At 45.8% G+C, this 12,894-nt stretch overlaps 1 protein-coding gene across 4 annotated transcripts in view; it reads left to right on the forward strand.

Annotated features, from left to right (window-relative positions):
• Positions 1-12,894, forward strand: part of SPTBN1 (spectrin beta, non-erythrocytic 1) — a 235,250-nt gene that overhangs the window by 163,692 nt on the left and 58,664 nt on the right. For all 4 annotated transcript variants that reach the window (XM_083604697.1, XM_083604698.1, XM_083604699.1 and 1 more), the window contains 5 exons: positions 1,166-1,278; positions 3,379-3,566; positions 5,215-5,332; positions 9,436-9,594; positions 11,798-12,100. In XM_083604697.1, the coding sequence (XP_083460823.1) occupies positions 1,166-1,278; positions 3,379-3,566; positions 5,215-5,332; positions 9,436-9,594; positions 11,798-12,100 (881 nt within the window). The remainder of the gene's footprint in view (positions 1-1,165; positions 1,279-3,378; positions 3,567-5,214; positions 5,333-9,435; positions 9,595-11,797; positions 12,101-12,894) is intronic.

Consider the following 12,894-nt stretch of genomic DNA (forward strand, 5'->3'; position numbering starts at 1 on the left):
TGTTTTTGCCTGGCTGGGTTATGTCCTTGAATTCTGAAAATTCCTCCTGCAATCTTGGATGGAGGATAGAGAGGGGCACCTGAGTATCCACAGAAAGGAGCCTCCTGCACAAAGGTGACATTTATAAAATCCATTTCTCCTGCTCACTTACGCCCTCTGCTCCTGCTGACCACTGGCATGTGGCTCTCAGAAGGTTGCTCAGAAAGTAATGCGGCCCTCGGCCTTAAAAAGCTCCCCACATCTACCTTCATAGGCAAATCACACCATCCATCGTGAGTAACTTCCAGGCTGGGTGAATGATTCTGTATATATTTTCACTCGGGGAATAAATCTGATCTTCGTTTCAAACCCTCAACTCCAGAGCTTTGACATAGGCCAGAAGTAGGATGTCATGCTAAACACAGTGAAGAAGAAGAAAAAAAGGAGCAGCAGACAGGTTTATTTCCTCTGCGCCCCCAGTTATGCCTGCAAGAACTTAGTTTGTGCTGTGAAATCACACCGTGTTTCCCTGCCTCCCACCAGCTGGAGCCAATGGCAAGAAAACCACATCCACCCTGCACACTTAAAGTGGTATCGTGCCACTTTAAGCAGCCACGGCTTTCCCCCAAAGCATTCTGGGAGCTGTAGTTTGTTAAGGGAGTCGTTAGGGGATCCCTGTTCTTTTCTAGAGCTACAATTTGCAGAGTGGCTTAACCATCATTCCCTCTCCACAGGAAACTCTTGAGAATTGTAGTTCTGTGAGGGGCATAGAGGTCTCTTCACAGCTCTCAGCACCTTTAACAACCTCCCAGAATGCTTTGGGGGAAGCCGTGACTGCTTAAAGTGGTACGGTACCACTTTAAATGCGTGGTGTGGATGTGGCCAAAATGGGGGACTCGTTTGAGAGTTAGTGTAACTTAGTGGATTTCTGTATGGTAAGTAAACGCAGCAGGTTGTGACATCAGGAGGCAGGGTAAGTTCCTTGAGATGCTGCAGGGAGTGAGGAGATAGTCTTGCAGCTGCTTTTTCTGTTAACATCTAGTTCCAGCTGAATTCTCGGGCCTTGCCTAAGTTGCCAGCACGATGCAAATTGTTTTGGAATCACGTTCAACTCAATTCTCTGCTGCAGTAACACCATCTTGTTGGTTTCTCCCCCTTCTCTTTCTCTCTTCCCACACCTTAACAGATATCAGTGTTGACCACCCTGATGAAAAGTCCATCATCACCTACGTTGTGACATATTACCACTACTTCAGCAAGATGAAAGCTTTAGCCGTGGAAGGAAAGCGCATTGGAAAGGTTTGCATTCTACAGTTTCACAGGCCTTTGTTCACAAAACTTTGCTTCGCTTTACTGTCTTTGCTGTATTTTCCTCCTCTAAAACGAAAACACGAGTGACCTACCTCACGTGGCTATGCAGTATGCCAGCAGAACTGTGTATTTTGTGCATTAAGGCCTCATCTACACAGCTGCAAATAAAACGCTTTAAATGGGTTGTGAAGCGCAATTCACAAATGTGGCACGAGATGGCGATAGTGAGCTATGCAAAATTCAATGTATTTTTCAAACTTTTTTTTTTAAAAAAGCATTTTCACAGCCTTTGTAACGTGTGTAGATTCCACCTACAGGGGACACAGGGGCCTGTGTAAGTGGCAGGAAGCCTCTGAGTGACTGTAGCAGCTAGCAGTTTTGCAGAAGCTAAAGCTGCCTACAGGGAGCCTCCTTCCAGCCTTTTCTCTGCAAACATGCCCTCCCGCTGTCAGCCACCAGCCTTTTCCTTGGACTCGGAGTAACAAAGAGCAGCAACTTCCTTTTTTGCTCAGAGCCCTAGATGAAGCTGGGCACTGCCAGTGGAAAATAGTCAAATAAATGGGCAAGTGATAGGACTAAGGCAATCAGTAGGGAACTCTCTGCAGGTGCCTGTGGCAGCTGCTACAGTCACACTGTGCCTTCCTGCCATCCCGAGCGCTGTTCATGGGACCAGGACGCGAACTTGGGATAAAAGCACTGCACAAATATTATGAGTAATATAATCTCGCCGAAGCCCCAGTTTCAAACCTTCTGTGAACTGTTGTTTTGAAAGCGGAATTGTGTGACCGTCTGTTCCCCCCTCCCTCCCCCAATCTGGAAGCGCAGACAGAAATAATTTTCCGTTAGCACTCGGAAAGTCACGGCATGCTGCATTTTTGCAGGTCAGCTGCTGCTTTTGCAGTCAGGAGAGGCGCGTTCTCTGAAGTCATAAGACCCCATCCGTCACGCTCCCCCCGGAGCAACCTGGGATCATGGAAACACGGCTCTTTCTGAGTCAACACTCCTCTCCTACTGTTTCATTGCTTTGCGTTGTCAGGAGTCAGTGGTTTTGCCTCGCTGGCTTCCTTTCCAGCCCTGTCTCCTGTCCCCCACGGGGAGGACAAGTGCTCCCTTTCTGCCTGCTTGTCTGCCTGCTTTTGGCTGGGTCAGTCTCAAGGGCAGCCCCACATAGAGCGAGTTACAATAATCCAGTCTGGAGGTGACGATATGGGATTGGGGGGCAACTCTCATCTCTTGTGGGGGTGCAATTAGTGCGAGCACCGTCCGTTAAGAGTTTGGGTGTAATCTTCGACACCTCCCTTTCCATGGAGGCGCAGATTGCAGCTATAACAGAGGCGGCATTTTTTCATCTCCGCCAAGCTAAGCAGTTGGCCCCTTATCTCTCTCGCCCTGACTTAGCCACTGTGATCCACGCGACGGTCACCTCCAGACTGGATTATTGTAACTCGCTCTACGTGGGGCTGCCCTTGAGACTGACCCAGAAACTCCAGTGGGTGCAGAATGCCGCGGCGAGACTCCTTACGGGGTCCTCGCTGTGAGATCACATTCACTCAGTGCTATACCAGCTGCACTGGCTCCCGGTGGAGTACAGGGTCAGGTTTAAGGTGCTGGTTTTAAACTTTAAAGCCCTATACGGCCTAGGACCCTCGTACCTACGGGACTGCCTCTCCTGGTATGTCCCACAGAGGAACTTACGGTCTTCAAACAAAAACATCCTGAAGGTCCCAGGCCACAGAGAGGTTAGGCTGGCCTCAACTAGAGCCAGGGCTTTTTTGGCTGTGGCTCCAGTCTGGTGGAACGCTCTGTCACAGGAGACTAGGGCCCTGCGGGACTTGACATCTTTCTGCAGGGCCTGCAAGACAGAGCTGTTCCACCAGGCCTTTGGCCAGGGCACAGCCTGACCCCCTCCTTTGGCAATCTTAACATAACTTTAGCCTAATGGTTGCCATCAATTTGATTGGAATTAATTTTATAATGAAATGATTTTAGAATGTTGTACTATTTTATTATTGTTAGCCGCCCTGAGCCCGGCTTCGGCTGGGGAGGGCGGGATAAAAATAAAATTTATTATTATTATTATTGTCCTAGGTGCTTGACAACGCCATCGAAACAGAGAAGATGATTGAGAAGTACGAGTCGCTGGCTTCCGACCTCCTGGAGTGGATTGAGCAAACCATCATCATCCTGAACAACCGCAAGTTTGCCAACTCCCTGGTTGGGGTGCAGCAACAGCTCCAGGCGTTCAACACCTACCGCACAGTGGAGAAGCCACCCAAGTAGGCCTCGTCCGACACTGTCCTTTCTTAGGAATTAATCCCAGCTCGATCAAAACAGTTGGGGAGCCTTTAGGCAGTTTGCATCTTCCGATCCCAGACAATTAGAAGCAATTTCGCTGCTCATGTTTCACAAGCCCTCCTTAGTTCACGGTTAGATGCCTTCTGACATTTGCTAACATCTTCGTTTCTCCTTGTACTACTTCCTCTGTGGTCTCTCCCGCCACCAAATTATTGTCTCCACAAACAGCACCGCAAGGTCCTAAGTGGTGTGAGTCACGGACATTATTATATGCTGGAGATGATTGCAGTTGTCTCCGCTGTAGCATGTAAACAAAAGGGGGTGCAAGCAGTTGCACACACCCACAAAGCAGAAAAGGCGTTGTGGGAAGGAGCAGCTCACTGCAGCCCACGACAATTTATCTTTGCGTAGGCGTCCCAAATGTTTAATACAGTACCTTTTATTGGGCAAATACCTGGTATGCCAACACACAGAAGCAGGAATCCTAGTAGCTTATTATTTTTTATGTGTTGAGAAGTTGGCAGGTTTTTGAGTCGCACAGAGCTGTTCCTTTTGGACTGAAGAAGAGCCCTGTGCATCTTGAAAGCTTTCTGCTCTACCAAACACATTAATTGAATGCACGTGTTTTTAATCTGAAGCATTTTGGAATCCGTTTGGCTTTCTTTGGCAACAGTCCAACAATCACCCTTATATGCCCAAAAGTTATTCTCAGATAATATTTAGTTAGCTTTTTATCTTACTGATCTTGATTGGGTAACGGTGCTCCTGCATTTTACAGGAAACTCTTTTGTATTTACACTCAGAAGTAAATCACACTGAGATCAGTGGCTTACTCCCAGGTAATTTCATACACACTTATCTGGAGAAGTGAGTAAGCTTGTCCTCTGCCCAGGGGCATTAGACATCATAAAAACACCACGACTCACAGGACCTCTAATGTGCCTCGTTTTCTTCACTGTCAGCAGAAGCCCCAGACACGCACATTCATCGCACGCATGGACATTGGAGTGAAGGGGGAAGCCCTCTCTCGCAAAAAAGCTCTATGTACACTCCAGCGTATTGTTCAGGATTGAGCCATGTACCTTATCTCACGGTAGCATAACTCAGAGGTAGTTTAAACCGGTGATTTTCAGAGCAATACCCAGAATGTTTATCAAGTTGACTCCGACATGCCTCTTTGGAAATGCACAAATTGTGCAGCATTGAAAAGCCTCTTGTAAACGCTCGAAGGCTCCGATCCTGCGGCGGAAACCTAGCTGGGCGTTTTGCCGTCAATTGCAGGAATCGCATAGCGAGGCTTCAAATTCAGCGGTCAGCAAGCGCGCACAAAGCAGACAGTGCGAGAAAAGATTTAATAATAATAATAAAAGCTTGTTCCTTTCATCTGCTGGGAGCTAAATGCAAACGGTCAATCGGCTGACCTGTCCGGATTGTGACATTTGAACCAGCTGTTTCTAGCTGAGCACATGTGTCTTGCACGCAGCAATATAAAATCCGGGAAGGGGGGATTCAAAAACAAGAACTGTCAACCATATAAAATACGTCGATATCGGGACAAAATGTCTGGCCGCTTGCTTGGAGAGTTAACGTTTCCCTTTCGGCTCCCCTCGTTTTTTTATCTTCTTTTAGATTCACAGAAAAAGGAAACTTGGAAGTCCTGCTCTTCACCATTCAAAGCAAAATGAGGGCTAATAATCAGAAAGTGTACATGCCCAGGGAAGGGAAACTCATCTCAGATATCAACAAGGTAAATATGCAACTTCCTGGATTAATTGTTTTCTGTAGTGTAAGCAGCTGAGCTATGGGTACTTTGTGGATCAGGCTGTTCCATGCTGAGAGTCCTGGGTGGACCAGGGATAAGATTTCTAGCATGCTTTTATTTGTAGTATTCATTTTCTTATTTTAAAAACTACAGACTGCTTTTTTATATACAGAAAGCACCTCTAAATGGTGTAAAACCACCACCACAACAGTGGCTTGGTTTGCATAACACATCCCGGTGGAGTACAGGGTCAGGTTGTAGGTGCTGGTTTTGACATTTAAAGCCCCATACGGCCTAGGACCCACGTACCTACGGGACCGCCTCTCGTGATATGCCCCACGGAGGACTTTAAGGTCCACAAATGACAACATTTTGGAGGTCCCAGGTCGCAAGGTGATTAGATTGGTCTCAACTAGGGCCAGGGCCTTTTTAGGACTGGCCCCGACTTGGTGGAAAGCTCTGTCACAAGAGACCAGGGCCCTGCGGGACTTGACATCTTTCTGCAGGGCCTGCAAGACAGAGCTGTTCCGCCTGGCCTTTGGTTTGGACTCAGTCTGACCCTTATGTTTCCCTCCCTTTGTGGTTTTGATCTATGGGCTACTTTTAAAATGAGGCTGCATTTTAAATTGCATTTTAACCTGTATTTTAAATTGGTTTCCCCCCCCCATTATGTTTTTACTCTAATTTTATTGGAGTTAGCCGCCCTGAGCCCAGCTCTGGGTGGGGAGGGTGGGGTATAAATAAAAATTATTATTATTATTATTATTATTATTATTATTATTATTATTATTAAGCCAAATGATGGACAAATGTGCTTGGTCTCAGAGAGGATGTCCCCTTCTCTGATCCTGTTTGCTCCTACACCTCACTAAACCAAGGTTTGGCTTCACATACCATCCATACCAGGGCTCATTGTTAAGCTCTCTCTGTAATAGCCACGAGCTCCAGCCAAGAGCAAGCCTGAAATGGCACACAATTGCCGTATGTGAAATCTCTCCAGGTAGGCCTCCTTGGGGTGGGCATTGCAAAAACGGAGGAGCCACCACTGAAAAGGAGCTGCAACAGTTCAAAAGTGCCCTCGAGTGACACCTTTCCTTGTCTATGTACACATAGCTCCACTAAAGCAACCCCATTTCATAGAATCATAGAATTGCAGAGTTGGAAGGGACCCCAAGTCCAACCCCCTTCCATGCAGGAATCTCAACTAAAGCATCCATGGAAGATGGTTACCCAACTTCTGCTTAGAAACCTCCAAAAGAGAGTCTGCAACTTCCCAAAGGAGACCATTCCACTGTCTCTTACCATCAGAAAGTTCTTTTTGATGTTGAGATGGAATCTCCTTTCTCATAACTTGAAGTGGGTTCAATCCCCATAAAGCATACTGCATATTCCCTGCCAACTCTATGATTCTGTGATAAGGAAGAGGTGACAGAACATCGCCATTAGGGGTCGTCGCCACTGATAACATTACCTTCCATTAATATCTCAAATTCTCTTTTAAAGCCATCCAAGTTGATGGCCGTCATCACTGTAAATACGCACTTTCTCTTGCGTGTCCTGAAGCCTCCCATATTCATTTTCGTTGGGTGTCCACACTTCTTGTGTTCTGAAAGAGAGAGGGGGGGAGTTTTTAATGTCTGATGTTTTATCGTGCTTTTAATATTCTGTTGGTAGCCGCCCAGAGTGGCTGGGGAAACCCAGTCAGATGGGTGGCATGCAATTGTTGTTGTTATAAGAAAACTTCTCTCAAGCCACTTTCTCCAAGCCGTGTATGCACTTCGATCATGTCACCTCTTGCCTGCCTTTTCTTCAAATTAAAAAGTCCCAAATGCAATAACCTTTCCTCCTTGCAGAAGACCCTTGTGTACGATGGGGGCATCTTGCAGAGAGTCTCATTGGAGTGCAGCAAAGATGCCGAGATAGGGGTGGGGAGAGCCAGGGAGCTGCTTTTCTGGTTTAGCCAGCTGAACAGCAAGCAGCTCAGCGAGATCCCTGGGGGGAATAGCAAAGTGCTTTAAAACAGGATAAGCCTTCCTAATTTGCTTTTTCATCCTGGCTGGAATTCGCAGGGCAGCTGTTGCTTGCATCCGCAAGCTTGGCTCCGGATCGCTTCAAGCTATAAAACTCTCCCACTCCCATATTTGTCTGTTAAGACTCCCTTGTCTGTAAGATCCTGGAGATCCTTGTGTTCCAGGCAGCGTGACAACCCCCAGGATTTAGGAAAAACCCTCCGGAACGGCATGTGGCTAATTACAGATCTGTTTCTTTACGTGACAAATAGGCTGGCTTGCTTTTTAGCATTCACGCACTGAACCGTTACAGTTCTGGCTTCAAAGTAGGCAACTGAACAAAACCCTTTGCAGCTTGGGAAGCAAGGGTATCTGAGATGTCAGCTTAGCCCTGTCTGCTGGTGTGGTCACTGCGGTCATCAGGGGCCTGCCAGCGTCCACTGCATAATGGACAAATCCCTGCTCAGCCATGGAACTCAGCTGGGTGACCTTGGGCCATTCACGGTCTCTCAGCCTAACCTACCTCACAGGGTTGTTGTAGGATAAAACGAGAAGGAGGAGAGCGCACCACCGTGAGGGAAGGTGGGATATAAATGTGATGGAGACGTCAATCAGTAGCATAGCAACCTTTGTGCTATAGGGCTTCCTTCCAGAAGATATCAAGACCGGCGCTGTCCCTTTTGGGAACTTGCCACCCCTCTTGAAGACATTTTTATTTCACCAGGGCTTCCCAGAAAGATAACCCTGGCCTGATTGCTGCTAGATCAAGGGAAGTAATAGTGCCACTGTATTCTGCTCTGGTCAGACCTCACCTGGAGTACTGTGTCCAGTTCTGGGCACCACAGTTCAAGAAGGACACTGACAAACTGGAACGTGTCCAGAGGAGGGCAACCAAAATGGTCAAAGGCCTGGAAACGATGCCTTATGAGGAACGGCTAAGGGAGCTGGGCATGTTTAGCCTGGAGAAGAGGAGGTTAAGGGGTGATATGATAGCCATGTTCAAATATATAAAAGGATGTCACATAGAGGAGGGAGAAAGGTTGTTTTCTGCTGCTCCAGAGAAGCGGACACGGAGCAATGGATCCAAACTACAAGAAAGAAGATTCCTCCTAAACATTAGGAAGAACTTCCTGACAGTAAGAGCTGTTCGACAGTGGAATTTGCTGCCAAGGAGTGTGGTGGAGTCTCCTTCTTTGGAGGTCTTTAAGCAGAGGCCTGACAACCATATGTCAGGAGTGCTCTGATGGTGTTTCCTGCTTGGCAGGGGGTTGGACTCGATGGCCCTTGTGGTCTCTTCCAACTCTATGATTCTATGATTCTAATTTTGGTACAGGATAATGTTGTTTTGACAGGTTGTTTATGATGATGATGATGATGATGATGATTTTGCATTATGTTGATTTCTGCTTTGTAAATCACTCTGAGATTCATTTGCATATAAAGTGATCAATACATTTTCTAAATAAGCAGAATCAGTGCTTAGGACTAGGGGGGATGGGGTCTCACATTCAGTAAAAGGAACAGAGTGTTCCATACAAATGACTTGCCCAGCTCTTAGCGTTTTCTTTCTGCAGGTCCAAAGAGATACACTGAAAGGAAGCTTAAGCCTTGTTTTTCATATCCATCCTGAATTACATGTGTGTTTTTAAGTTTCACACTTTTACTTCACTTTAGTTTTTTGCTGCAGCCATGAGATCTAGAAATGTGTCCTTTAAAAAAAGAAAGAAAGCTACTCTCTGGCCCTTGTGTCAGCCCTCAGGTTCTGTGAGTCAGCATATGTTTACTGCCATGCAGAGCCCCAGAGTTATCCCAATAGAGTATGAAAAGAAAATGACCTGGATAAAAGATGCATGCTTTGTGCCTGTTTGGGCAAAACTAGCTTCTGTGACACTTTGGCCCACCCCAAATCCACGCACTGTGCCTTCTGTTCTCTAATTAAGGCCAACCATTCGAATCTTTCCTTATTAATATTATTGTGCATTGATGATTCAGCACTTAATAGAATTTCTCACAGACTTTTTCTTTATGTAAATTCATTTTTTTAATTAAAAAAATGCATATATTTTTTGGTTTACCCAGGCCTGGGAAAGACTGGAAAAAGCTGAACATGAAAGAGAACTGGCACTGCGTAACGAGCTCATCCGACAGGAGAAACTGGAACAACTCGCCCGCAGATTCGACCGCAAGGCAGCTATGAGGGAGACGTGGTTGAGCGAAAACCAGCGTCTGGTTTCTCAGGTGAGATTGGGGTGTGTGTGTTTAAAGTAACATTTTATTGGCCAACCCACTCCACACTGAGCTCCTGACAGCTTGTTGAACCCCCTTGTGGAATTCAGAGAAAATTAAAGCTTGTCTGACTGCTCTTCAAGTGTTGCCTATTTCTAAGGTGCAATTAGACGCAAGAAAGGAAGTTGCCTTATCAGACCACTCATCCATCTAGCTTGGTATTATTATTATTTATTGAATTTATATACCGCCCTATACCTGGGGGGTCTCAGGGCGATTCATGGAATAAAATCAAGATATAAAAGCCAGTGTGGTGCAGTGGTTAAGAGCAGTGGACTCGTCATCTGGTGAACCAGGTTCGCTTCCCCGCTCCTCCACATGCAGCTGCTGGGTGACTTTGGGCCAGTCACACTTCTCTGAAGTCTCTCAGCCTCACTCACCTCACAGAGTCTTTGTTGTGGGGGAGAAAGGGAAAGGAGAATGTTAGCCGCTTTGAGACTCCTTCGGGTAGTGATAAAGCAGGATATCAAATCCAAACTCTTCTTCTCTTTAAAATACACGATAAAAATGACAACTCAATACTCCCCCCCAAAAAAAAACCCCACCACATTTAAAAAGGGCATGCATAGGATGTAAATCGGATCACCCAAAGGCCTAGTTAAAAGGAACGTTTTTGCCTGGTGCCTAAAGGTGTATAATGAAGGTGCCAGGGGAACTTCCCTGGGGAGAGCATTCTACAGGCAGGGAGCCACTGCAGAGAAGGCCCCGTTCTCGTGTTGCCACCCTCTAGACCTCTCGAGGAGGAGGCACACGAAGGAGGGCCTCAGAAGATGATCTCAGGGTCTGGGTAGGTTCATCTGGAAGGAGGCAGTCCTGAGCAGTTTAAGGCTAGCAGTGTCTCTCCAGGTTTTCAGGAAGGGGACATTTCCCTGGAGATGCAGGGAACTGAACCTGGGACCTTGTGCTTGCAAGGCAGAAACCCTGCCTGTGAGCTACTGAGGCCCTTCCCCAAATTCTGTGGCACAGATTTTGCGCAGAGATGAACAGCTGACCACTGTCATGGGCAAAACTGGTCGCCAGGCATGGGGAGCCAAATCCAGTTCCCTGTTCAAGATAGGGGCATGCACCGTTCCTTCCAACCACCAAGTCTTCTACATTAGCTTATGCGACTTTCTGGCAATAAGCCACCTGTTAGGACAGGTGGATGGGATTCGAGGAACAGGGCAAAAGGGTGACACGGTTTCTGAATTCTACTTTGCCGGCACTCCAACTTAAGCAGCACTGAATAACGTAAGAAGTGTCAGACCAAAGGCACATCTGGTCCATATGCAGAATTAGCAAGCTTAACTAGTAAGAAGGGATGGCTTTTAAGGGGTATTGGAAAATGTGTGTAGATTATTTAAAAACCTATTGTAAACATGCGAAAATGCTAGCAGGTTTGGAGTACGCTCAGCAGAAAAAGTTAATCTGAGAATAAGGTGGAGGAAGGAAGGTATAGATTTATTATAATATGCAGCAGCAATAGATAATTTGAGGAAACTGTGGAAGGGTGGATGGGAAATTGATGCTCAAGGAAATATATACAGTCGTACCTTGGTTTTCGAACAGCCTAGTTCTCAAATGTTTTGGCTCCCGAACACCGCAAACCCAGAAGTGACTGTTCCGGTTTGCAAACTATTTTTGGAAGCCAAACATCCGACGGGGCTTCTGTGGGTTCTGATTGGCTGCAGGAGCTTCCTGCAGCCAATCAGAAGCTGCGCTTTGGTTTCCGAACGTTTTGGAAGTCAAACGAACTTCCAGAATGGATTCTGTTCGACTTCTAAGGTATGACTGTATTGGAAAACGTTTGAGCAATTGCTTTTTTTTTTTTTTTTTGGAGAAATTATAAACAAAATTGAAACAGAACAAAAAAAATCTGAAGGCATTTTAGTGATCAAGGTGTAATATATAGTTTTTTTAACTGCCGCTATATCTGAACTGTCTCTGTTGTACTCAATTGCAATTCAATGTATCCCTGTTGTGTTTTATGATTTTCCAGATATTGTAAGTGAACCGGAACTGGTCTGTGACCGTAGTAATAAAATTCATTCATTCATTCATTCATTCACCTCCATTTGGTTTGGAATTCTTCTGTCTAATTTGTTGCTGCGTGAAGAAATACCGTCCATAAATCCACAGGGCCATTAAAAAAACTGAACTCTCTGTCTTTTAACAGGACAACTTTGGGTTTGACCTCCCCGCTGTGGAGGCTGCCACGAAGAAGCACGAAGCCATCGAGACGGACATTGCCGCCTACGAGGAAAGGGTCCAGGCGGTGGTTGCTGTGGCCAAGGAGCTGGAGGCTGAGAACTACCACGACATCAAACGCATCACGGCCAGGAAAGACAACGTCTTCCGCCTATGGGAGTACCTCCTGGAGCTGCTCAGGGCACGCAGGCAACGGCTGGAGATGAACCTTGGTCTGCAGAAGATATTCCAGGAGATGCTGTACATCATGGACTGGATGGATGAGATGAAGGTAATTGGCAGAAGTGGGGAACAAATAGGCTCAGAAAGAAGGCTGGACCTTCTCTTTTTCCCCCAATTTTTTTTATTGATTTTCACATAATTATAAACAAACAAACACAAACAAACATAAATCATAACCTTATTAAAAATTACACTTATTAGCATTGTTAAGTGACTGCCTCACTTCCCCTTGGTTGAATTTCAGTGGATATCCTTGTAACAGTTTTCCAAATCACAGTTCTTATAAAATTTAACTTGAAGATTAAGATCCTTAAATCTTTTCATTTTGAAATTAAATATATTAATTCATCACTTAACTTATATAAAATCCTAAGCCAATTAAGTATCTGCAAGCTGTTTCTACTTAATTTAACTTAACTAAATAATCATTAAATTTTGACCACTTTTCCTGATACTCCTCCTCCTTCTGGTCGCGGACTCTTCCGGTTATGTCGGCTAGCTCCGAAAAGTCCATCATCTTCATCTGCCATTCTTCCACCGTTGGTAATTCTCGCGTTTTCCACTTTTTAGCTAGTAAAATTCGAGCAGCAGTTGTGGCATACAAAAATAATTTAACATGAGGGTTGGACCTTCTAGACTGTAATTATTTAGCAGTTACCTAGGTTTTTATTTTCTTTGGCCATCTTTTTAAAAATAAAAAGAGCCAAGCCTCACAACTAAGGATGTACCATATTGGCCCAAATATAAGCCGCACCCAAATATAAGCCGCACCTTTAAAATGGAGGGTGGGAGGCGGAAAAAGCTCCTGGGCTGCTTCTGGGGCGGCAGGGAGAGCCACTCCAC

This window comes from Podarcis filfolensis, assembly GCF_964270895.1.
Source record: "Podarcis filfolensis genome assembly, chromosome: 3".
Taxonomy (NCBI): Eukaryota; Metazoa; Chordata; class Lepidosauria; order Squamata; family Lacertidae; genus Podarcis; species Podarcis filfolensis.